Consider the following 27,450-nt stretch of genomic DNA (forward strand, 5'->3'; position numbering starts at 1 on the left):
TCATCTCACTGATACGCGGAGCAGTGTCGGAGTCGCTAATCACCAGCGATGATGATGATGGTACACACAACAGAAAACGAGAGCTTAGTTCTAACATCCACTTACCGCGAACAAAGAGGGTCGCCATGGGCGAGATGGCAGTGCCCACGCTGTTCTCGGCAATGCACTCATAGTTGCCCTGGTCTTCCTCTTGGGCATCGTATATCTGTAGGGAACCTGCAGAGCAAAATGACATCACGAGTAATAAAGTCATGAATGAGTAATGAAGAGAGTAGATAGCGTCGACACAACATGGTTTACGTACGAAGTCAGTCGGAGGAGGCGACACCCGTGCCTCATCTTTTCAAACCTCCTGAGGTAACAAAAGCTCCGTTTTCAGCGAAAGCAGTAACCTACTTATAAGGCCAATTTGTCTTCGAGTGTCCCTATGACAATGAATGAACTCAGTGCAACGTTAACATGACAGTGAAAAGAATGCGTGCAAATGCGCGTTTTTTGTCTTTTCAACATAGCACGTTTCACTTTCACAATCCTTAGAAGGGACTTCAAATGTCTTTTTTGAAAAAAGTGCTGCATCCTATTTATTCATTAGATGCTCCTAGCATTTCACGTTTGCTTTCCATTAAACTTTCAAATCTGCTTTTCAGGCACGACAATGATGATAGAAACTGGTATGATTAGGTTTTCACTTCTTTTTTTTCCCTATGCCATTGTCTCTATTTTACTGCTACGTCTGTAGTTTGTCTTTCAGTAAATATGATCCAACGAATCGGCCTCACGTCTTTCCACATTATCCTTGAACAAGTCGGCCTAATTATGTTGCATGACTCCCGGGACTCGTCAGTGTGGAGGGGGGACACGGGTCTTGCGGACCAAAAAAATCGCGAAAAAATCACTTTTTAGAAAATGTGATTTGCGAAATCAGTAGCTCTTTATCTACCTATCTGCTAAGTTTTTCATCTGTAGGGTCGGTATTTTAGTCACAATGCCAATTTATATAATCGATGTCGCCCAAATTTGGGCCGAAAACGACCCCCGAAACAACCATTTTCCGCGAGGCGTAGCTCCCATTTTGTGCGCGGCACCGTAGCCATCTTGGTCTCATTCGAAAGAGCCGCCTTTCGTCTTCAAATTGCCGCCTCTGCTGTTTACATTCGCCCATTGGTCGCATAAAAAATAGCAAAAGAAGAAAACGTGGCATTTGCAATCCCATTGGCTTTCGGGGTGCACGTGACGATAAGGCGTCCCCGCATTGGTGGAGCTGGCTGACGGCGTCTGCTCGACGCGCCCGAGCCGCGGGGAGACGGCGGAGACGTGACGCCGGCCGCGCTTGGTTCCGAACCGCGAGGTGCGTTCATGGCAAGAATTTGTGAAAAAAGTAAAAAAAAAATAGTTGAATAATCATCTCAAGTGATGCCCTGCCCCGGCTGTGCGCGCTCAGGCCGACGGAAATCGTGCGCCGAACGATCGTGTGTACGAGCCTGAAGTAGGCCTAGCGTGTTCCCCAGCACGGGGGACTGCTACTTCCAGCGGTCGCACCCGCCGCGACAGTGATAACGCTGGCCGCAGATGAGCAGAAAGATAAGCTCAAAACAGGAAAAGCTTGAACTCGCGCCAACTCCAGCAACGAAGCGGTAGACGGATTGTGTTCGTAACGATGACGGCAGCGCGGCGGACAGTCCGCTTGGCGATGCGGAGTTCACGATCGTCAGATCTAAACAGTTTGCCGAGATTGGCGAAGCGTAAAACATACGGCGGCGTATTGGCATTTAAAAAAGTGAACGGGTATAAGGAATCGCCGTCAAACTTATTCTCCAATGCGTAAACTGCGGGACACGTCGTCTTCGTAGAGCTCGCCGCGCGTTTGCGCCGATCGGACCTCGTTCATAGTCCTTAGGGAATTCACTTGCTTCCAGTGCAATGCAGAGCACTGGGAAGCAGCAAACAGCTCCAAATTACATTTCTTTTCCGCAATAAACGTTCCTCACCACGGTCTTGATGCGAGGACGTAGCAAAACGACAAACGTAAAAAAAAAAAAAAACACGAAACGAAAAAGTGGCAACTGAATGTGCTGCAACTGCAAATCAAAATGAAAGAGGCGACACTTGGACGTTGGAAAGCAAAGAGACTACATTCCTGGAGGTTTATAGCCATTTTAAATTGTAAACGTGTGCATTGCACCAGTGAATGTCTGAGAGCAGAGAGGAAGCGTGCTTCCTCTGCAGCTTTTCAGACTGCAGCAAAACGAAAGCAGAAGGGCAAACCCAATGCAGATTACTGTCCAGGAGCCTTCTAGGCCACAGTGGCCTGCATTTCTACAGTTTTTGTTTGATTAAATTAGTGTTTGACATTGCAATTCGTTTTTTCCATTTTTCTCAAAATGAAAATTTTGCCTACCCTTCTATTTTGCGGGTGGCATTGTGGCTCTCCTACTCCTTAGATTGTAATGATTTTTATTTTTACTGGCTCGTGAGTGTTAAAGGAACACAATAAAGCTATTATACAAGGTCTCAACTGCATGAAAAATTTTTAAACATACGAAGATGTAGAAAGGGGGTGGTTGCACTTGTGAAGCTGAAACTTAAAACTTCCATAACTTTGGCTTGTAGTAAGGCAGGAGCACAAAACTTGTTTTATTGTGTTCCTTAGACATTCAGGAACAGATCCATGTGCATTTTAGCAATTTCCCTTCAGTAGATATTTTTACAAGCTTCCCGCAAGTCTGGAACAGCAAAGTTGCTGTAACTACTCAGCAAATTTATGTAGAAGAAAACTAACAACATATTTGAAACCAGCACAAGAATTTACATAAACCCTGCAAATTTCATACTGACAGGACAAATATTAAGAAAATTTTGCTCAAGACCCATGTCCCCCCTTAATAAAGGGATCCCAAGCACGAAGTGGAGTTTGCCCATACTGATAAGACTGTCACATTCTAATGACAAAGAAGCTGTTTTTAAGGAAAATGGAGGTTTCATAAAGCTGGAGAGGACTCAGACAAGAAATATCCGTTGCCACCACCAGCCAATGTCACAAGCCAATTGCGGTGCATTGACACAGTCTTTTTCTTTTTTCTTGCGCGGATCCCAGAGGCTAGCCTGCAGTGCCCTTCACTACAGAACCGTCACCACAAAGTCCTTTTCAGTGTGGACATCAAAATTTCGACTCACAATGCGAAAAAAATTTTCACGCGCAATCATCTCTACATAAGATTCATCTTTCATTGTGCACAAGCATCAGAATGACCAGAAAGAACAGCTGAATTGATGTTTAATGAGAACAAAAGTGAGTTGGAGCAAGCCTTGGAATCTCTTTTAGTCGATCCACATAATATCCCCTTCCTTCATTCCCCAAACTGCCAGAATCTTGTTAACTACAAAGGCAGCGCACACAACTCACACAGATAAACATTTGCGAACTGGACAACTGCGACAATGCATAAACGGACATGAAGCTCACCCTTTGGGTGACTTTCGGGGGACAAGGCTTACCTGCAGCAGCGAGGGAGTAGCGTGGATTGGACATGTCGACGGGGATGTCATTGCGAAGCCAAGAGAGCTTGGGCTCAGGGTCACCCTCCGCTTTACAAGGGAGCAAAGCACTGCGATTTCGCTCCACCCCTTGGAGGTTGGGCAGCAGCTTGAAGTGGGGGAAGCCCGGCGGAATCTGGTTCTCTGTTGGAGACGCAATGCAAAAAAATTAAAGAACATTACGAATGCAACAAACCCATGCGACCATGGTTCCTATATCATTTTCCCTGACACACAATCATTCTCTTTCATGTCACAGTCATCACCCGCCAAACTGTATTTTGAGAAAGTGTCCCTACATAAAAAATAATAAAAATCGCGTTATAAAGTCTCATTCCTCAAGTAATATCTCCATGGGGACAGGTGTTTAACTTTTGCCCTTAAAATTTACCACTTCCCACGTAATATCCCAATGGGGATAAATTGGCGTATAAGACACAGTGACAAGAAAAATGGATTTCAAATGAACAAGCGCAAAGTCAGGCCTCACCTTCGAGCACGGTGAGTGTGAACTGAGCGCGCACAGGCTCGCCGACGCCGTTCTCAGCGAGGCACTCGTAGGTGGCATTGTCCTTCCCAGCGCGCACCGGGTCGATGCGCAGCACCGAGCCACCAGTCATCTCGGTCACCGTGTACCGGTTGGTGGAGACGCGCTTGCCGTTTTTCCGCCATTCGATCTGTGGCCGCGGGTTGCCAACCGCCGTACAGACAAACACCGCCACCCGTCCAGTCACCACCGTCTGGTCCCGGGGAAAGATGACGATGCTCGGCGGGTCTGCAAAGATGCGCGTGCGTCAATTGCAGATGTGCTTTATGACTCCCGACAGGCTTAGCAGCCCAAGCTATTTGAGTGAATTAACTATGAAAGCTAATTACCTCAAATAGTGAATTAACTGAGGTCATAAGCTTCAGAAAGATTCTGGTACCAACCGGGACATGCAACACACTCAAATCTCACTAACCAGCCACCTCAATGCAGACCATAGGCTTGCTTCTCACCAACTACTTCCGTCTCACACCACATGTACCATGTTTACACGCGCAAATCTTTTAGTTTAAATGCTTCACCCGAATCTCTGTCGCCGTAGGCCATGTTTCCCTTTTAGCCTCAACGGACCTGTTGTCATCTACTCTTCCATATATCGACTCCAGGTCACTTAAATTATTTCAGCTAAAGTATATTAACTTTGTGGTTTTTTAATCGAAGCTGCTCCCATCCTTAGCACTGCTCCGATCGCCTTCCCTTTGTCATGGTACTCTCAGTTAATTTTTTTTTTTTGCACATCATCTGTTTACTAGTTGTGCACCCAAAAGTCTAATTTGCGACAAGCTAAAGTCAACAAAGTTGAAGACCTCGCGAAGCTTCAGGTCACTGCACAGCATGTAATCATGCCACATAGTGTAGAATGCCTGTTCCTTGTTCGAGCGATGCTCAACCTAACAGCAACAAGACCCCAGAAATGGATACAAGCTTAATGGTATGGCTGTGTTAGGGCAGCCTTTATTTCCAGCTTGTGACAAAAGCCAGATTAAAATAGAGTAAGCACACTTGCTGTAATTTACACCAACAGTAACAGCATGAAGAGGAAACAGAAATAAGAAGGAGAAACAATGCAGAGAACATATAACTGACGGTGTAAAAAGCAGAAAGTATGGAGTCAGATGGCCAGAAATTTTACACAAGATACAGCGGACACAATTTCCACAGGAAAGGGGTATAGTCGTGCCACATAGACAAATGCCAGTCAGTATTTACTGGCTCAAGTTTCAATGGCATTCATGTCCTGTCACATGTGCCAGCTCAATAGCATTAGCTGTACCTCCATTCAAGAAATCACCAAGTTCACCATAACTTATTTGCCTGAGAAGTAGATATTGTATTCCCAGTCGTCATGGAGAAAAGCATGAAACTTGTACATAAAAGCCTCCTATCAGATAGCAAATGGTTTATCCACAACTTTTCCCTGCATTTTCAATGCAAATGGCATCATTTTTACCACAACTTATGACACATACTCTCAGCCTTACTGTAAGCAGATATGAAAGTTTACGGCAAATTTTTGCTAACAAAGTGACATTTTTCGTTTAGCAATTTTACTACACCTGGATGACATTAGCGAGCTTCTGTGCACTTTAGCATAGTCTACAATCAGGCCAAATTTCAGACTGGCTTCTGGGTGTTATCAGCGTCGTAACAAACTTATAATCACAGTTAAAGGGTCCATGAAAGGCTATTTACTAGAACTAGAAAATGTGCACGAGTAACAGGTATCCTATCAGTTTTCGCCGCAATGCAAAAATATTTAAGCTAGTCGATAACGCCGAACATATTGGCGATCGAAAATGATGGTCCTCCTCTGCCCCCTCAACTCGATGCATACCGGCATGGAAGAACAAAAAAAAAAGAAAAAAACACAAGCCGCGACGGCACGCCACCATGATTCATTCCAAGGACTGCTTTTTGTGAATTTATTTGTTTTGTCGTTGTTATTCTTCTTAATTACTGCATTGTGTCACTTTTACGAAACATGTATTTTCTTGCAGCCAGTTTTGTTTTTTTTGCAATCATTTGTTTTTGATTTTTGTAGTCGTGTATGTATGCGTTACCTTCTTCTTTATCAGTTTGATTTTATATTTTTGTACCACTCCCCTCAATAATGCCATGGGCGCCATGAGGGTATCGGAAGTAAGTAAATAAATAAATTCCCTTGGGAGCGTCCAATAAGTCTCAAGCAAGTCCCAACAACGTCCCATAGAAGGTTTTCGCATGGTAAACATGTCGCTATAATCAGTTTCGAGTGGTTGTCAGAAGCAACTTTTAAAAATTAATGTAAATTATCAGCTCCTCGCAAAGCTTTCAAATTCGGCTCGAACACCAACTAAGATCATGTCTATAGATTTCTTCTACTAGAATATTGGAGAAAGTACCGTTTCAGGGAACCTTGAATATGTAAACAACTCTGAAAATAACACCATTAACAGATTTAAGGAATTAAGCAATTACTGTCGTTTACTGTGTGCACATGACACGGGTATTAAATGGAGGTCAATGGGAGAGGCCTTAGTTCTGGGACAACTGTAACCTGGTCGACGGTGTACAGTCCAGGTTGGCCTCATTGTCGGTCATTATACTGCACAAAAACATTGTGACCAGTAACAACGGTTTTCCCTCCACAGTTCCAGTTTCCTCATGATATTGAGCAATCCCTCTAGCCCTTAATGTGAATAAACAAACACAGATATTTTATTATTTCTATATATGATCTGTGCATCGGACTAAGCAAGAGTGAATATAGGCACTTGTAGAGAATTAGTCAAGGGCAATGACGTTAAATATTAAACTTGACATTCATTGATCACGCAACTCAATAGCGCTAAATAAAGTTGCACATACACAAACCTCTGATGGCATAACTGTTACTATCATTATTAGCAGGCCAGGCAATCTAAACCACATGCATATGAAAATTAGGCAAGGGAAGAGGAACAGGCCTGCCCGCTCAAGAAAGAAAAGGGATGCAAGAACAAGGGAGGTACAGAGAAACAAGGCACTATGCAATAATTATTCGCAGCACAAAAGTTAACAAGAGGACAAGGAATGCGGAACAAAGTTGAACATCCGAAACATAAGGAAGAGCCTGTAGAGTTAACCGTTGTAGAATTTCACTAGCAGTGGATATGTACCACGTAACAAATGAACTCACAATGAGTTTTGCTGATGAAACAGAGCCCATTAGCACTGGGCTTGGTTTGTCAGCCATTCATACCTTGCTTTACAAAGGAATAAAGCCACAAGCATGAGCGGAAATGCAAGAGGTGTTCAAGAAGTTTTGCGACCTGGGGGCTCACTTTTTTGGTTAAACACGCAGCTGAAGGACGTTATGTAAAAATGAGAGCATGAAAAATGTTCCCTTTCAGAGAAGTCCCGGCAGTTACTAGCCTTAACACATCTTAGAGGAATGTAAACAGAGATCAATGATCGCAATGGCGCATCGCACAAGTGACTAGATCTTTGCAAGACAAGACGCATACCCCACCAAGTGCAAATTTAGCATGAATGCTTGAGCACATTGCTTGGACTGATATTCGTGCCGCAGAGCACTGGCAGCTAGGTACGAGACCACGCTGCATGATGTGTTGGGGAGATGATGCCCTTAGCCACTTTAGCAAGATGTCAGACCCAAGGGCTAATGCTGGGAAGTGTTAATGTCAATTCAGGGAGCGTCTTGGAGCGTTCGTATTGAAGGAGTACAGACACCAAATTTCGTCGGATTTTTCTTTTTGTCAATGATGCATATGACATTCTTCTATATGCGCCATCGCGTGGTTTTTGCCTACGACCACTAAATAACTTGCTCGGTTTTTCTTTTCTCACCAGTTTTGGTTTCGGTTTCAACAGCCGAGTGATGGCTGTGATGTCACAAACAAGTCCAGGTCATGCGTGGCATGAAAAATAAAAAACTATATAATCGGTCACTCTTCACTTGTTGTGGTTCCTGTTCTTGAGGCAGGCTGACTTCAGCATTGTAGTAAATTCAAATTACAGAGGAACGATTATGTGCCGTGTTATTTTTTCCATGTCATCCATCACGTGACCTAGATTCGACTTTGATGTCACAGCCATCACTCGGCTGTTGAAACCAAAATCAAAACAGGTGAGAGAAGAAATTCGATTATAAATTATAGCAGTTGTAGACGAACATCATGTAGCAATCTGTGCACAGTAATGTCTTAAGCATCGTTATAAAGGATAGAACACAAACCAAAAAATTAGACGTCTATACTCTTTCAAGTCTGCAGGCAGCAATGCTTTGGACATTCCTTCATAATGGAGAAACCACCAAACAGTCAATGGTGGGAGTTTCATCACACATCTTCCACATTTGAAAGTATCTGACAGTTACGAGCACTAAAGCATGTTAACTGCATGCAAAAAATACGAAGCATATAGGATGCCACTAGCCAGAAACAGATTACTAGTGTAGTTTTAAACTTGACGCAACAAATGAGGCGCAAATGCTCTTAGAAGTAATTCTATTCCAAGAGTATTCATGCATAAGGACTGCTGCTGCATACATCTGGCAATCAGCAACGGGGTATACAGCCACTCACAGCTCATGCAATGAAGGGAACTTTTTATTTTTATTTAGATGAACAATATAAAATGTTAAAAGAAGCCTATAAGATATGTGTCAGCATCTCAGAAGAGCACAAACAACCACAGGTCACGGTTATTAGTAAAACAGGAAAACAAGCAACAGTGAAACTGCAAGTCCGTTTCCTCTAATCCGATTTTGCAAAAATAATATTGTTTTCTAGAAACAAACTGAGCCTAGAAATAAAAAGCACCTTTGCTCAAGAAACAGTCATTATTTACTTCTCCGATATAAAGTGTTTGTGAAATCCATGCTTTGGCACAAATTTTTTATGCTTATTATTTCTATGTTTTGAGCATATTTATTACTAAAAGCTATGGAAAAGCAAAAGGTGAAATTTTCTCAGATGAAGACAAAGCCCAAAAGAGCTGTTCTTTGCTTAGCTACCTCACACAGCCTGTAATGTAGATAACATATGCAGGTGTTCCAATAAAGTACTGTTAAGCAATGACTGATAAAGAATGAGTTAGTGCAGGAAATAAGTAACTGTTTCATGGACCCAACAATGTAATGAGAAACCAAATGAACTCCCCACTGTTCACTTATCTGCTTCTCCTAAGGAGATAAGATAATGCAGAAAATACTATGAAACTGCTTCCCAGCCCTAGGTTTCCACACAAAAATCAGATTGGATTGTCCACTTTTCACTTATCTCTTGCTTCACCTAAGCACAGACAGCAATTGTAGACACTCCAATGAAAAGCTCTGATGTGATACATGACAATGTAGCAAATAATAATTACGCATAGATATGCAAAAGAAATGAGATCTGTAGCTTATGACAGTAAATCTCACTAATCTGTAGCAGAGGTCAGGGGTGGAAGCAGGCTTCAGCATTTTGGAGCAGCTTTGGGAGCAGTAATAAAGCCATTTTGGAGCAGCTTTGGAACAATGCAACCAGAATTTTGGAGCAATTGAATTATGTTTTGGAGCAGGTTTCTAAGGTCAAACGCCTCTGATGGTCGCAGTTTTCTCCTTCTGAAATACAAACCTCCAATCTGACTCCTTTCAATGCCTTGCCTTTCCAACTCATCTCTGACAGGACAAAAGGTCAACAAACTTGGAACAGACTAGCAGCAAAAGGAATGTTTCCTGGTGCACTTCATAACTGAACACCGAGCGTGACCTAAATAAAGCATTTGCCTATTTTGACTTGACAGATTCAAATGTCGATGTCTACCACTTCGAAGTGCTCAAGCAGCGCCATTAATTTGGAGCTCAGATTAATGAGCACGACATTTCTGCTCTATCTTGAGCATATCCATTTTGATCTTATGCATGTGCTGATAAGTTCCCGAGCCTTCAGGAAAGAGAGACAGCAGTGAAGGGTGGCTTTTTCATCCTTCAGCATTTTCTACTTCACTGTCTCCTGCCATCATTCTTCGTCATCATTCTTTACTTGAGCAATGCTGGGGCTCATTTTTAACATCTTGGCATAGGCCCTGTATGGCTTTCCAACACTCTTGAGAAGGTTCCTAGTGACTGGAAACTTGGCGTACCAACCCATAAAGATTCAAGTATGGTTTTGTCTTCCGTAGGCCTGACAAGCTTGTCATTGACAAAGAGGCTCAATGGCGAAGTCTTGTTTTCACACCAGAATCATTAGAACAACTCATGCAGTTATTGCAGTCGTACAAGTTTCCTAATTGGCTCACTGCAGTTTGCGCTATCTGCTTCGCTTGCTGCTGTCGCTTCTCTCTCCACCGGCAATTCAAAAGGCGGGAAGGAGGTGCTATATCACGTGCACAGTGCATTTTTTTTTTTTCAGTTATCTTCAATTGCCGGTGGCTCATACTGAATTTACTTGCGGGCAAATACATGCACCACGCTTCCTTCCCTTATGAAAATTTCATTAGTATTAAGCCCAGTGCAAGATACCTTTGCCACTGGTGCAATGACATTGTACCAGTGTTCTGCTAAATTTGATGGCAGAACATCACAACAGCCAGCTTGGAGCAGTTTTGGAGCAATATTGCATTTTGGAGCAGGATGGAGCAGGGAAAGCAGTTTGGAGCAGAATGGAGCAAATGGAGCAGCACTTCCACCCCTGAGAGGTTATACCGGTTTCTACTAGCTTTTCTTAACCAGTAACTCAATATTTACTTTTTACTTTTTAAATTGCCAGGTTGATTTTGTGAAGTAAGCTTAAAAACTTTGTGCAGATAACAAAGTAATCACCACATAACACTTAAGTAACTGTTGTTACTTTAGATTTCATGCTTTAATACACAGAAATAATATACACTGACTGCTACCTGTCGATAACTGAAAGCAATGAAACTTGCAAAGCTACTAGCACGACACCTACTCCTCTGTATTTTCTTATTTAATCACTAAATCAGTGGGCATTTTAACCCACCACTGGAAACGAAAAGAAAGACTCTCGTAGCCATAAATAGAAAGGTAAGGCCAATGTACAACGAGTGTATAAGAAAAACCTCCAAAGGTTTAAACACATGCGAGCATAGAAGCCCGATTTCTGTACTCGCTGGCAGAGGCCTTAGTGACAGACACAGAACAGACTGACTCGAGTTTTCTGCAGCAGGAACATGGCCTGCATGCCGCAGACCTGCTCAAAAACGCTCTCAGCAAGTCAGGCGTGAAGTCTCAGAAAACCAAACCAACAGGAAGCACTCTCAGTGGCAGCCGCGACTACTGCCAACACCGGCTCAGCTGCTGTCGTCGCGCAGATATTTATAGCAACAGAAACTGCGGTGCCAGCCACCACAAAACCAAAGGATGGCTTCAAGACTACACAACAGTAGAACAGAATGACAACGCAAATAAGGAAACGCATGCGCAACTGAAAAGGTTCTTACATTGTCAGCATGCAGTCATTTTGTCGTGGAAATATAAAACATATATTCGATGGTGTAGGAACAGTTGTGTAAGCGGTTATATAATGCATATTGTATCACAAATGTTTCTCTCATTTGGTCCCTGAAAAAATTGCAAAGAAGGTGTTAATGATTGATGTGAAAGCATAAACTAATTCATAGGAATGAAAGAAAAGAAATAAAGGTACATGAAAAATGTTCCCCAAAAATCTTATGTCAATGATCTCCCTAACTCTACAACATCAGCATGTGCGTCTGTCTGACCATCGGCTAGCGTCACGTTTGTATACATCGGGCTCTTAATATGTTAAAAACGAACAGTGCAATAGTTACCTGATGAGGTTAATTGCCCAGCGCTCCTTGTTAAAATATATGACTCAAGCTAAATCGCGTCACAGAAACCAATAGGTATCAACAAGCAACCAAGAAGTGTATTCCAGCTTCCCTGTAACTAAGCATACCAAGCAGTTGTGAGAATGACATACGATTTATGATGCCAAAACTTTCGCAACTATTAAGTAACTGAGTCCGAAATAACAAACCGAGATGTTTCAGGGTTTTAGAGCGCCTAGCTACTACGAAGAAGCGCTGCACTGACACCTGCACGGCGAGGTCTTTCATGAGCCGAGGCCGACCAGGCACTCCACGAGTTACGTTCACACTGCCCACAGCATGGTCAAGTGCGAACACAAACATTGTTTCGGCTCGTTTATCACGAAGGAAACCGGAAACGTGCGCAGCTTGTCCAAGATATGCGACCGATACGTCAACAACGAGCAGTTTTCTCACATCTGTTCAGCGCTACTGGCACGACATGGCCGCACACCAGTCTCAACGAAACCGTCAAAATAGAGCGTGCCCAAACAGTGCTGATAACAACAGAAAGAAGTGTGTGTGTGTGTGTGTGTGTGTGTGTGGAAGGGGGGGGGGGGGGGGGGGGGCAACTATCGGTTTATTTGATCAAAGTCATTCACTAGCACGTGAATGTGCTACGCGACGAGGCACCCGCCGTGCGCGCAGGGAAAGCAGCATATCCGTCACAAAGAATTACCGCGGGCTACGAAAGAAACTTTCAACTACTGCCCGCTTTGAGCAGCCGCGCTTCGTTTCCCAAACGCCAACTAAAAGCGCAGACGCGCGTAACATAGGATGGGCGTGGAAGCCGTCAACTAGCGTCAGCGGCAGCACAGCGCGCGCAGAGTCGCATCAGCACGGTTGGCGAAAGCTCGTGAACTTTATGGCGCTCTATAATAGCAGCACGATAAATAGCCGACCGTCTGTGTACGTGCCAATGAGCTGCACGCGTAGATAATACGAAAGAAACAGAGCGAAACGGGGAAAGCCCATTAGTAACATCGTTCGCTCGTTTTCCCATGTGCATGCAGTGTTGCTTCCAATGGCAGCCGCGATGTGAGGGATGTTCAGAGCGGCGCCGGACACAGCGCTCGGCGAAGGGAAATCGAAACTGGGGAACAAGCAGGCGCAACTGCTACAAGCGTGGCCCGAAAAGAAAGGCCGATCAAGGGAGAACTGACCTTCGGCCGGCAGAACAGCGGATGCAACTTGTAGAGAGACGAGCAGCGCTTGGAGAAGATGCCAAAGCATAGTAGCGGGGAGCCCTCATCCGACATTCACATCAAGAGTCGTACTCCACGGCACTCTCCGCACCACCGACACACCACATTTCCAACAGCAGCCTAGGTGCACTTCTACAATTTCACATCGCTGCCTCTACAATGGTGCAAAAGCAGGTGAGAAAAAAATACACGAGTCCGTTCGCGTCGGCACTTTGATAAGGCATATACGCCTAACGCTAGCCGCGCCAGTGCTAGGCTAGGGGCCTGCCCGCACTTTTCTTGTTTGGATATTTTTTCCCCAGCCAGCGATCAGCCAGCCCCGCAAGCAAGGAGGTGCCGAACCTCCGCCAACGCCAATCGGCGGAGAGTTACGCGAAACCGGGGGAGTGACACTACATATAAAAATGTTTTAACAATGAAATAATAAATGGCCACATAACGAACAGTCTAAAACAAACTAAGGGCACCAATGCAGCTTTATACTTTTGACATATTCCGCCACACAAGAAACAACCTTGCACTCTTTTCTGCCTCGCAGGAATCAATAAACAGCCAGAGAACACCTTTGCCCAGGGTGGCCATTCGGCAAGATGGAGTTTTTTTCGCTGTTGCCAGACGAAAAGAGCAAAGGACCTGACACTGTCCAGAAACGCCCGTCGGGCCAGCGCTCGCTCGCTGAAAAGCAATCAATAACGCTGTCACGCCCGGGTCCAGGGCGTGTTTGTACCCATCGGGGCTGCGCGTAGCGGTGCATATTTGATGACGGCCGCTTCAGCGCTCCGTAATTGCACCTCCCTTCTTTTGGAAGCGCCCCGTTCGCGGCTCTTTTAAGTGGCTGCCAGAGCCGCCGCCCGAAGTGCTTTTGAATTCCTGAAGCGCTCATAACGCTCAAATGATGCGGTACCACGGTCTTGGCTGCAAGAACCATATACTGTACATCGCACAAGTAGTTATTATAATGGCACACTCGACGCGAGATGTTTTATATTACACGCAAACATTGGGTACATTGGGTGGCAGTACACGTACTGAAGGGTGCTCATGGTTAATTTGAATGTGTCAACAAAATAAAAAAAGGCTGATTTACTTTCTTTCTATTTTATGGCATTTCACCGAATGCCTTCTGTACTGCATTACTCTATTCTTTGTTTTTAAGCATGCCAACGCCTTCAAACGAGCAGCAATATTTATCTCATATATAGCTGTTTTTTACTCCTTCCTTATCGCACATTGGTGGGATCATATGCACTGCTATTTCCTCTTTTTTTTTTTTACTGCCTTCTTGGAATCTGCAGAATATGAAGCCGATTATTTAGAACGCTATAACTTAAAATATATCCTAACCTCTTATTTTATGCGAAAAATAAGCGCGAACAAGCGACGTTTTTGTATAATGCAAAAAATAAAAAAATCTTGATTAAATTTCTGATATACATGCCTCCTGCTGGCAAAACAATATATATATATATATATATATATATAGCCCGAAAACAAAGGAAAACAAAAACACGACGGCGCAATGGAAGTTGCCAAGGAATATCTTCCTCCTTCAACTGAGAAACAGAAGGAGCCGTGCAGAGTCAACCCATGTTTGCAGTGTGCGTTAGGGGGGGGGGGGATATATATATATATATATATATATATATATATATATATATATATATATATATATATATATATATATATAAATGCCATGCACTGACTGAAAGTGCAAAAGATTTTCAGTTTAACGTCATATATTTGTTAAGCAAGCCGCTCGAGGAAATTATAAACCCCTGTTCTGAAGGGCAAAAAGCAAAGCCACACATATTGCTCTTATAATCCTCGAAATGTTCTAGTTTCTTATAATATTCGCGCTATCTGTCACAACCTGCAAAATGAATCGCCTCCTGTTTCTGACTGGCTCAAAGCTAAAACGAGCGCAAACAGTATAAGAGGTCCATCCTCATAACCTATAGTACAAACTAGATTGCTTCGTTGTAGCCGTTAATTTATTATAGCAATATTGAACCTTGCTCGTGGCCTCAAATGTCACATACTAGCCGGCTTACCAGCGTTTGCTGCCGATCAATGTGTGTGGGGGAGATCTTCAGCACACGTCTGGATCGAGCGCCCAACACACGGCCCAGCATGCGTACCACATATAGCACATCTGCTCTTGGGTCTCCACAGATTGACAACGGGTAAATTGATACAAGGATTATTGTTTCCGCTAGATCTTTGCGCAGGCTTTACCTATGCCCACGTGTTGGTATTGCACATGTATTTGTTAAGCAAACCATGTCGCTATTTGTTTCTTCGTGATCAGAAATACGTTTTTGTTAGGACAGTTATCCAAGTTTGTTTATGTCGATTGAATTCATTGTATGTCCGGTAGATGAAATGCAGGGTGCGGTCACTTTACTGAAGTTGTGCTGGAGTAAAGGGTGTTACAGGTATGATTTTCCATGAAGTACCTCACCAATGCCACGCCAGGAACGTGAGAAATATATCTTACTTCTCTTGTCTAGCATCATGCCCCACGAAAATATGAAAGGGGAATCGAAGTGGTTGCACTTGAAAGCTAGGGGTAACACTTGAACACAAGTAGGAATTGAAATGGTCCCACTTGAATGCAATTGGGAATTGAAGTTGTCCCACATACTCTGAAGTGAGAATTGAAGTTGCCTCCCCGAAGTCCACTTGTGACATATAAATTTGAGTTTTTGACAAAAAGGCAGCGCTAGCCTGGTCCTTACAAAAACAGCTGTTGGCAGTTCACCTACTAAATTGTACTCACTATTTCTGCTATCACTGCAGACAAAAATGGATGAGGTAACTTCGTTCAATAGGTGAGCTGCACTGGTGCCAATGAGTGCCACGAAGAGGACATTATGTAATTCTATCTCAATTACATTTCCTTTTTTTTTTTCAATTCAGAGCTTGTCCCACTTGCCAAGTGGTGCCAGTTGCAAGTGATCCCTGTCTAATTACCTCCTTTAAGTGGTCTCACTTGCATAATTTTCGCCTGCGGCCAATGCGGTTGTCATGGAGACTGCCGCCACTGACGTGTTGGCGCATCCTATCAATGACATGACGTTATAGGAGAGGGCGGCGGCGTAATGACGTCGTGGGGAGAAAGCGGTGACGTGATGAAGAAAAAATATTGGATGTCATCTAGCTTCGGTTAAACCTAGTGTGAAGCGATAGCTCCGGCCGATGCGCGCGGCGCGTCTAGGATTGACGTCAGCGATTATGTGTCTCGAGAGCAAGGTGTCGGGCTAGTTGGTATTGAAATCTAAATAACAGCACTGGGAACAAGACAAAACTTCCGGAATCATGGTGAAGAGCGTTAGTGGCAGATAGTGATCGGTAATGATAGCTGCTGGTACTTAGAGTGACAGTAAGTGATGATGATGATGGCGCAGTGATGATGATAGTGATAATTCCTTATAATTACAGTGACAGTTGATGATGATAGTGGCAGTGACGTCAGCACTCGTGACCGACAGTCACGTCATCAATTAGTAACGGCATCGGCCATGACCGAACGTGATGACAGCCGGTCATGGCCTCGTGGTGCCCCGCCGCGGTGACGCCCGACTACTGTGCCGGAATGCCCAGTTTCGAACCCAACCGCCAGCGGCTGCATTTCGATGGAGGCGAAATGAAGTGGCGTCCGTGTGCTATGCGATGCCAGTGCAAGTTAAACATCCCCAGGTGGTCGAAATTACTCCGGGGCCTCCACTGCGGCACCCCTATATTTCTCTCTTTCTACTTTCTCTCCCACCTTCCTCCCTTCCCTTACGGCTCGGCTCAGGTGTCCACAGAGCAAGTGTGACAGATACTGCGCCTTTCCTTTCCTGCGAACCAATTATTATTATCTCGTGGTATCCTGCGGAATCTCGCGAAGTGGTGTGCAACTTCTCGACGGCGCACGCACGTAAGGGCGAACCGATACTCATGAACCTATATACGGTTTCGCCGTAGAGAAAGGTTTCGCCTTAAATAATGAAAGCGGCCGCAGCGACTGCGGCTGCTGCCGACGGCTTACTCTCGTGAAACTTGGTTCACGAATATTCATCTGTATGTTCTGTGCTTCAGGCCATTCAGAATAATAAACTTATGCCTTATGAGGAAACACATGCTGCGAATACAAACATAATCTGGTAATCTAAAAGAAAAAAGGGAGCGAAGAAATGAATTTAGAATCAAGTGTGTGCAATTCTATGTGTTTTTCAGCTAAATATAAAAGCAGCACATTGCGAGGAACGATGAACGTAAATGTGACCGAGCTGTTGTTCTGTTAGATAGTGCTTTGGTCTGTGAGTAATGTGCGGTTTTGTATGTATGTGTATACCCAATAAATTCTCTCTACGGCTCTAATTTTCTTATTAAACCAAATTAATTAACCCTTTTTGTCATATGCACACCTTTCCTTGACGTTCTATTCTATGGTATCACTCTTTTTCCGATGTACCAACTAGTTCCTGTTTTACAGCGCCGACAAAGTCGTGCCAATCATAACATATGCACACCTTTTCTTGGCGCTCTATTCTATGGTACCATTCTTTTCCCGATGTACCAACTAGTAGCTGCTTTATAGCGCCGACAAAGTTGTGTCAATCATGAACTTTCTAATGTCCGGCTCAGTTGAAATTCTTGAAAATGAGCAGGGACCCTTCATGTATGGTTTTGGCCCACAGGATCAAACCAGAATATTTTCGGGTTCACGCCTTTCGGGTTCGGTCTCGGCTCCAGAGGGTACATTCCGTTCCGGTTTCAACCGGTTCGATAAAAGTATGAAAGCTTCTATTTGTCAGGACCTAATTGGCTCTAATTGATCATCTAATGAAACCACATAACCATTTTGTCATTTGCATGCCTTTCCTTGACTCTCTATCCCATGACACCCTTCTTTCTCCGATACAACTAGTTCTCGTTTTACAGCGCCGGCAAAGTCATGCCAGTCATGAACTTCCGAATGTCCGGCCCAGTTGTATGTATCTGTGGATTTCTTGGAAGCGAGAGGACCCCCTTTATACATTGTTTTGGCCAGGGTATCGAGCAGGAATTTTTTCGGGTTCGGGTGCCGCTCCAAAGAAACATTCTGTTCTGGTTTGAACCGGTTCGATTCTGCCCGGACCGGTTCAAAAGGGTTCGGAAAAACAACAACTTTGGGCGTATTTTTTTATTCCATTTTTAATACGGTGTTTTCTTTCCTGTTCCAGTATATAATAAAAGCTGAAAATTCGTATTGTAGTTCGTTTTTTGCTTTTTCGACGGTGGTGACGGGTTTCATTTCGTTGTACGGACCTCAACAAAATGTTTGAGTGACCAGCGATTAGATCAGGATAGGGGAAAATAATTAGTATTAAATTTTAAATTTCATACAGGAACCCTCCCAGTCAAAACATGGATGGAAGAAAAGGGCCTTTTTGTACCTTGGGGCTCAAACTGTCTACTATGTAGGAAACCTGAAACAGTTGAGCACGTGTTCCTAGATTGTTGGGATGTGGTGTTTACTGGGATGTGTTAGAAAGGACACTTAAAAAAGACCTGCCATTGACGCCACGTGGAATTCGGTACTTGACAACTATTAATGATGATTTTCAGTATGACCTCATCATGCTATTGGGCCTTCACAGTATTTGGATGAGTAGGATGGCTTATAGACACTGTGATGTCGATGCGCGATCTGTATGTGATTATTTTGTTGAACAAGTGTATAAACTAAAAGAAATTTTGAAGCAGCAAGACGCTGCGGAGGAGGTCTTGAGTCTGATGGGCGAACTTGTGGTTATGAAAGTCCATTAGACGAGGGTGTCAGAAAAGGGGCATGGCAACCACGAACTTTTACTGATGTATTTGTACCAATTCATGCAAATAAAGAAAAAAAAAGGAAGGTGGACTAGTGGTTAGCGAAAAGAGCTACGGGCCATGAGATGCCGAGTTCGAAGCCCCCTAGTTGCGCAATTTTTTATGCCTGGTTTTCATTTTACTTTCTAGCTTTTTTTTTTTTTTATGTAGTCTAGGCGCTTCGTTACTTTCCAACTTTTACTAAATGTTTCGAAGATGCCCAGTCAGGAACACAGCGCATAAGTTTTTTTTTTTTTTTTTTTTTTTTTTTTTAACACATAGCCAGCTTACTTGACTGTGACCGACATCTTGTGCTAATGGGCGACTTCAACTGTGTTTGCAACTCCATAAATCATTCTAGTCCAGACGCACGCAGTGACAGGAATGGGGAACTTCTGTTCCGTGTTACAGAAGATACGGCACTGGTTGTACAGGGGCGTCCTGCCGTGCATCTAGATCATTCACCCACATTCAGGGGCATTCTCACGCTCGTCTAGACCGGATCTATGCATCTTGTACATTAGTTTCCCGCTGGCTTGTTTGCGAAACTATACCGGTTTCGTTTTGTGATCATAGCATGGTAGTAGCCTGGCTCGGTGGCAATGACCATTCAAAGTTTAGGCCGCAGTGGGAAATTTGGAAATTAAACTCATCGCTGGTAAATGACCAAGAATTTATCATTCGTGTGCGCTCACAGCTCCAATCATGTTTTTCCAGAAATCTACCATTGTTCGCAGCTTGGGAAATGTTCAAGCAGGAAGTACGTGCGATATAGCAATTGAACTTGGCTCAATTAAATCTTTTTACAGGAAACATCAGGAGGAGGCACTTAACAAAAACTTGTGTAACCTGTATGAGCTAGAATGTAAATCTCCTGCATCATATACGGACGAAATCGCTAGTGTCAAAAGTGAGTTACAAAGGCATGATGCGGAACAATACAGGGGTGCCTTAATTCGATCTCGTGTCAAGCGTGCTTTGCACTGCGAACGGCCGACGCGGCAAGCTTTGCTTGATGAACGTACGTCATCATGCGACTGCAAAGCTGATTCCGGGATTACGAGTACGAATGGGTTATACGTCCGCATTAGTGGATGTTTTTTAGTGCCACTCCTCCTGTAAGAAATTCTGACATTATCTCGCGTTTCACATCCCTGGTGACCCCTTAATCAGAAGATGATTGTTCTGTAATTAGTAGCTCTTTCACGCAGCAAGAGGTAGAAGTGGCAATTGATCAATTACCTCTCTCAAAAACGCCTGGTCCTGATGGCATTTCCTCTGAATTTTACAAAGCTTTTAAAACTGTTCTTGCTCCTATCCTGCTAGATGTCTTCGTGATGAGTTTTGATCTAGAAGCCCTTCCCGAGACTTTTACAAAATGCCACAAAGTCCTAATTCCAAAGAGTACTGATGAAGAAAAATTACGCTCAGTGGAAGGCTATAGACCAATCACACTGGCAAATGTGGATTACAAGATTTTTGCCAAAATTTTATCAAATCGCCTACAGTTCGCAATGTCGGTTCCCATTGGCCCTCACCAGACGTGCGGCTTGAGGGGCCGTGCCATACAAAGTAATGTAAATATTGCGCGCACAATCCTCAAATCGTGCTCCTGCTCTCATGATCAGGTTGCTTTACTTCAGGTCGACCTCGCAAAAGCATTTGATCGGGTTCGTCATTCTTTCCTGTTTTCTCTTCTGGAACGAGCGAACGTTGATTCTATAGCACTGAAGGGGGTGCAACTTTGCTATAGAAATTGTTCGACTCGCCTAATTATAAATGGCCAGCTACCAAGCCCCGTACCAATCAACTCTTCTGTGAAGCAAGGCTGTCCGATGTCTCCGCTGCTTTTTGCTCTTTACTTAGAGCCACTTTGTCAGAGTGTTTTACATAACAGTAGTATCCATGTCTTCCCTCTCCTTGGAAATGAGGTTAAAGTGCTTGCATATGCGGATGATCTTGCGTTTTTCTGCACTGACAAACCAAGGATAGAAAAAGTTATATCCAGCATAGAACAATTTGGCATTGTTTCTGGGGCTCAGATGAATCACAGAGTACCGGCCTTTGGTTCGGTTCGTGGGGCTCAACGCCACCCCTATATGCAGTTGAATGGTCATGTGTGCCCTCTAAATATCTAGGTGTTCCACTGCATGCATTTAATTCAAGTGCGAATTACTGGAAAGAGCGCGTTCCAGTCGCCCAGCGTTATGCTAATACATTTGTCCCTTATCAGCTTTCAATATTCGGTCGGGCTCAGGCCTGCAACATGCTTTCGGCGACAAAACGTTATTATGTGCTTCAGGTCCTTTACTGTGCTAAGCATTACATTCAGCGTTTTCACCGAATATTTGGGACGTTTATTTGGTCCTCCAATTTTGAACCGATTCGACGTGATAACCTATTCAGACCTGTTTGAGCAGGGGGGCTCGGCTTAGTGCATCTGTATGTAAGGTGCCCGTTTTTTCTTTTTTCGTAATTGTTCACATCCGATTATTAGAACATTCCTACAAGTTAATTTCATGAATCTGCTTCCCGACTTAGTGGTTTCTTCAGATTTTACTGACCGCCCGTAGTTACTAGGATTTATGCAGGAAGTTTATGCTTTGGTGAGGTTTTTGACAGTACGATTCTCGAATGAGTACTTATATTCTGTTTCGCGCAAGATACTATACAAGGATTTGGTAGCAATGCTTTTTCCGCTACCACTGTATCGTTCTTTATACTTTGGTCAATAAGGGTCATGATGTGCTAAAGAGAGTGCGCAAAATGCAGATTTCTCCTTGCACGAAAACATTTTTCTTTAAATTACACACCGAACCTCTACCTGTTAACACATGGCTCCATAGAAAAAATATTTTTGTATCTTCTGTAAACTGCCGTCTGTGTGAAGTGCCTGAAACAATTGAGCACTGTTTCATTAATTGCAAAGACGCAATTCTTTTTTGGGACGTGCTGCAAAGAACTCAAAAGAAAGACTTTGTTCTAAATTCGTACAGTGTGCGGTATCTTGCTGTTACACAATCTGATTACGAACCATATGACATGCTTTTCCTTATTGGACTTCATAGCTTGTGGAAGACACGCATGTCGGATCGCAACGCTGAACCTATTGTTCTACCTAGACTCCATTTTAGCAGTATGATGCTGCAACTGAAGGACACTTATGATGAAAATGACTTTCAACCTGATTGGTTTTCGCTGGTGACAGAGTGCTTATCTTTGCATGCCTTTTAGTTGTGTTTTCTGTTGTGCATCTCAGCAATGGCTGAGTACATTGTAAATAGTCTGTGTACATAACCCTTTGTGTACATAACCACGTATAATAAATACCATGTCAGGAAAAAAAAAAAAAGGTCAGGAACGTGGCCGAATGGTTAGCGGAAAGAGCTACGGGCTATGAGATACCGAGTTCGAAGCCCACTAGTGCCGGAGCTTTTTATGCCTGGTTTTTATTTTATTTTTTAGCTTTTTTTTTAATGTAGTGTAGGTGCTTCGTTACTTTCCAGCTTTTACTTTTTATTCGAGGCGTTTTTTTTTCTCCGGGCGACCAGTGCGACGCGTGCCAGTATGCCCTGTCCCAGTACGCCCAGTACGCCCAGTACGCCCAGTCAATGGGCCCATAATCAGGTATGGCACTGGGGCACTGGGACCCAGCGGCCCTGGTTTTTGCAATAGGGATGCGGCAGTGGAATATGCTATTTTAGCTTTCATATGTGCGTTGATCAACAGCAGTATATTCGCAATATTGCTTTGCATGGTTATGCTCGAGTGGTAACTAACTATACGGGAAGCTTGAGGCAACAGATAGTCGAGGCTCACAGCCGCTGGTGAAAACCCCCCTTCCGAAAGGGAACTGCCAAAAATTCGCTCGTGGTCAATAAAAAAAAAAAAAATTGGGTACGTGCCCGCTGCTCGTCTGTGATATTTTTTCGCGCGAATAATCGTATTTTTGCTTAGGACATTATAGTGTTTCACAATAGGTGTTTATATATTGCTAGAAAATAGCTCTGCCTTGCAGCTGCACTCAGAATACAACATATTGAATTCAGCACTTATTGCAGTTTCCATTGCCCTGTAATATGGTCGGCGTAAACTTGTCGCTTTTCACAGAAGCGACCCACTGCGCTCGGAGCTTTTTGTCTTGCGAGAACTTGTGGAAACTGACATCGTCGCGACCGAAGGTGCTCGTACACACCGCATTTTTGGACGGGTGTTCAACTCAAGCGACACGTTGAACTTCCGCAACCTCGAAACACGAGCAACAACACAGGCTAAAAACGCACTCGGGCTGCTGGGAGCGCCTGGCCTATCCTTACGGTGACGTCACGCACGTCGGCGCGGGTGAGGTTTCTCTTTTCACTCTTCTCCTCTCTTGCGCCGTCGCGGTTCGCGGGAAGTTTGAACGATACGCTTTCAATCGACGATTTCTCTGGTGTTTTCGCAATAATCGTAAAAATTACTTCACAGACCTGACCAACAATGAGTCTGCTCCAGTACAGTGGAAGGTGAGCACTGTACTGAAGGTGAGCAAGTTTGAAAACCACTGCAGTGTCCCTTGCCCCTGGTGAGCTCACGTACGGATCCGATTAACCATCGTATCTTCTCTAGGTGAAGGCATGATAAATTTTCAAACCCTAGAAGTGTGCTCCATAATATTATGGCCACACCTGTACATCAGTTGTTTAATTAAGAAAAGATGCCTGATATTCATGCGCGATAGAAAAACTGTGTAAAAAAACAAACAAAAAAAAAACAATTCAATGCTTCATAGCTCTGCTGAGCAATTTTACATCCATTCTTATCCAATCGATAGGAGTCGGTAATGCGACTCTCCCATCAAACTGAGAGTACATTCAGAATGACAATTTTACGCGTACGTAACCGTCCAATTGTTAGACACCACTCAGTTCTGTCTCCACCATCCAGAGGGTGATTTTAGCATAACGGCATATTTATATTAATATATAAATTTGAGCGCACCATTGGTCGGTGTTCGATTTAGAGCATTAGCTGTCATTGCACCCGCCACCGCTTCGGTGGCTGGCTAACGACGGTTGTTGCGAAGCGTGTCTTTCTCTCTCCCCTTTTTTCTTTCTTTCTTTTCTATTTTCTCCTTTGTCCGCACGAGGCAGCGGAGGTGGCTCAGCTACAGAGCCAGTAGCAGACCCGCGCATTTTCTTTTGGTTTGATTTCGTTTGGGGGGTTTATTGTCCGACCTCGGCGGCTGCGTTTCGATGGAGGCGAAATGAAGAGGCGTCCGTGTGCTGTACGCGATGTCAGCGCACGTTAAAGATCCCCAGGTGGTCGAAATTACTCCGTAACCCTCCACTACGGCTCCTCTTTCTCTCTTTCTACTTTCACCCCCTTCCTTACGGCGTGGTTGAGGTGTCCACAGAAAACAAGTTAGACAGTTACCGCGCCTTCCCCTTCCTTAAATCGATCAGTTTCTAAATCAATCACAGCTATTCAGGCTATGAGAGACGCCGCCGTGGGGGAGGAAACCGGAAATTTCAACCACCTGGGGTTCTTTACCGTGCACTGACATCGCACAGCACACGTGGGCCTGGCCTTTCGCCCCCAACGCGGGATACGATCCCACATCCTTGAGAACAGCAGTCGAGCGCCCTAACCACTGAGCCACCCCGGCGGGGAGCATTTTCTTTTCCTTCTTCCTACTCTCGCAACATATATAGCTGTCCAAAGTGGTTCCCCACTGAGTGGTAGGCACAATTTCACTCCTGGTCCGAATTCGAGTATCATTATGTTGAGCACGTAACTACGATTCATTCTGTACTTACCCCCCCCCCCCCCCCGCGCCCTCCTGTACTTAACTCCCCGCGCCCGCCGTACGTGCCATGATGGCTCAGTGGGTAAGGCACACGGCTACCATGGCGGCTGCGTTTAGATGGCAGAGTAATGCAATAATGCAAAGGCTTTCGTGTGTTGCGCGATGTCAGTGCACGTTAAATACTTCCAGGTGGTCGAAATTATTCCAGAACCCTCCACTACGGCACCTCTTTCTCTATGTCCACTCTTTAGCGTACGCTAAGGGGAAATCGAATTCCGCGGCATCAGACTTTCATGAACATTCAATAGGTGGCGCGACGTGTCCGCTGAAATGTGCAGAGCCTGTATCGATTTTTTTTTCGTTCATGGACGAGTACTGCATCTGTGCGTGACTGCAAAGATTCACTCGAAACCTTGAAGAACGCTCACAACAGAAAAATATGAGGACGCGAAGATTTGAAGGATAATGGTGGTAACCAGCTGCATGTATTTTTCTTCATCTTCTTCTATATTTTGTTGATCCAGCAAGTCACTGACGTTAATGTTCCTGTATATGCTTAGGGAGCATATACAGGAACACTAAATGACGTCACTGCGATGCTCCCCCTGGCGCCAAGGAAAATATAAATAGTACAGAAGCCTGGGAACTGCTACTGCGGAGCGAGTCCCCCGCCAACCAGCAGCAAGCTATCCGCCTGGCCGCTGAAGCCGCAAAGAAACACTGTCGCTTCGCCTGTCCAGGAAGGACTCTGGCCTGTCTTTAGTCGCGGAGGCCTCGGCCTCCTTCCCATAGGCCTGCGTGCCGTGGGCGGGGAGTAGGGGGCCTCGGTGGGAAAATAAAGTTCTTAACAACAACGACAGTGTATTCCCAAGTTACAATGCCTGTATTTCACGCTCTCTAGATCTCACATTCACCCCTTCAATGCTTTCGTTGGTTGACTCCAGGGCGTGCTTCGACTATGTGTGCCTCTTCGACTACCTCTAACATTATTTTTTATGTGGCAACAAACTGAACGCGGACTGTATTCCCAAGTTAGAATGCCTGTATTTCACATTCTCTAGCTTTCACCTTCCCCCCTTCCCTCACGGCTCGAGTCAGGTGTTCATAGAAAAAAATGTTAGAGGTAGACGAAGAGGCACACATAGACGAAGAGGCACTCCCTGGAATCAACCAACGAAAGCATTTCGCGAGCGCTGACAAGGGCGCTGGACAGATGTAAAGTTAAAAAAAAAAAAGAGGCAACTCGAATCAATTGCCACACAGTATTGTCGCCATGTTGAAAATGACGGCCCAACGTATGTACCAAACCCCTTTCATTTATTAGTTTAGGCCTTAAATTTGAATGCTACGTTCTGAAATCTTTGAACCATACGTATCCAAACTCTTTCGCTAAAGGCTGCTTCCAAGGTCGTTTCTAGACTAAAAGTTGTTTGAGAACAAGATAAGGTACTTTCTGGATTCCTAATTATTCTCTGAGAAATAAAACTATCAAATATGTGACATATGATGACAACAGAAAAATAAAGTCCGTTTTGAAATGCTCAGATTATTACAAAAATGTCCAAGAATCCGCAATTGGTCTTATCCTGCACGATGAACTACAAAATTAAAGTAGAAGTGGTTAGTACATCTTAATGAGTTTCGAAATTATCGTTTTCCTAAGCGGACACTCTTAATTACCCATTATGACAGCTACAACGTTTTATATTTTTCTAAGGTGATGAAACTTAAAATTTATTTTAATACGAGCAAGATGAGCCATCCTTGAAAATTTATTGAAATTGGTGCAACAGTTCCAAAGTTTACCCTTTAGCCCCGCATCCGCTTAATTCTGAATCAGTAAATATGTTATTTCACTGTTCTTTTTTTTTTGTTAAAATTAAAAAAAAAACATAAGAAGCAAAAGCTGCTTATCAGGGAGGATTTATCTTAATACACGAATAACTACTGAATAACGATCAGTAGTAGTAAGGACAACCCAGGTTAAGTTGAGGACAACCCAGAGGGCTATGGAACGAAAAATGGTAGGGGTAACATTAAGAGATAGAAAGCGTGCAGAGTGGGTCAGAGAAATAACTCACGTTACCGACATTCTAGTGGAAATTAAGAAGAAGAAATGGACATGGGCAGGACATGTAGTGCGAAGAGAGGATAACCGATGGTCGCTAAGGGTAACAAACTGGATTCCAAGAGAAGGAAAGCGTAGCAGGGGGAGGCAGAAAGTTAGGTGGGCGGATGAGATTAAGAAGTTCGCAGGGGTCAAGTGGATGCAGCTAGCACAGAACCGGGTGAAGTGGAGAAATATGGGAGGGGCCTTCGCCCTGCAGTGGGTATAATCAGGCTGATGATGATGATGATGATGAGTAGTAACGATCGGATAAGTTTTGTGTTTTCCATTTATATCCAAGGCTTGTTTTACTCTACCGCATTCCGAATTGTTAGGTTCAGTTAGGGAATGCGTCGATGACTAAGGGGCGGTGGGCTTCAAGAACTCAGTGGGTATCTCCGTTGACAGGTTTTTGCCGTTACTAGAACACTATTGCAGGTTTCTTTTATCGCTCATGACAGACAGTTTTCCTGCAGCGTTATGTATGCGTATTGGCTCCTTGTAGCTCTCATTTTATGTGATATTGTTATCTGTTATTGACCGCCTACTTGCTCAGACCTTTCAAGGAGGGTCTATATTGAAAGTTGTTGGATATGTTGATGAACATTTAATT

At 44.0% G+C, this 27,450-nt stretch overlaps 1 protein-coding gene across 4 annotated transcripts in view; it reads right to left on the reverse strand.

Annotated features, from left to right (window-relative positions):
• Lar (tyrosine-protein phosphatase Lar) overlaps nucleotides 1-27,450 on the reverse strand; it is a 761,776-nt gene that overhangs the window by 61,850 nt on the left and 672,476 nt on the right. For 3 of the 4 annotated variants that reach the window (XM_084576898.1, XM_084576900.1, XM_084576897.1), the window contains 3 exons: nucleotides 4,025-4,309; nucleotides 3,496-3,678; nucleotides 106-216 (listed from right to left, as the gene is read on the reverse strand). In XM_084576898.1, coding sequence (XP_084433024.1) covers nucleotides 106-216; nucleotides 3,496-3,678; nucleotides 4,025-4,309 — 579 coding nt within the window. Of the gene's footprint in view, nucleotides 1-105; nucleotides 217-3,495; nucleotides 3,679-4,024; nucleotides 4,310-13,062; nucleotides 13,621-27,450 lie in introns of those variants that run through there. The other variant, XM_084576899.1, reaches the window with a different exon arrangement.

This window comes from Amblyomma maculatum, chromosome 8, assembly GCF_055883805.1.
Source record: "Amblyomma maculatum isolate TAMU_Amacu chromosome 8, ASM5588380v1, whole genome shotgun sequence".
Lineage (NCBI taxonomy): Eukaryota > Metazoa > Arthropoda > Arachnida > Ixodida > Ixodidae > Amblyomma > Amblyomma maculatum.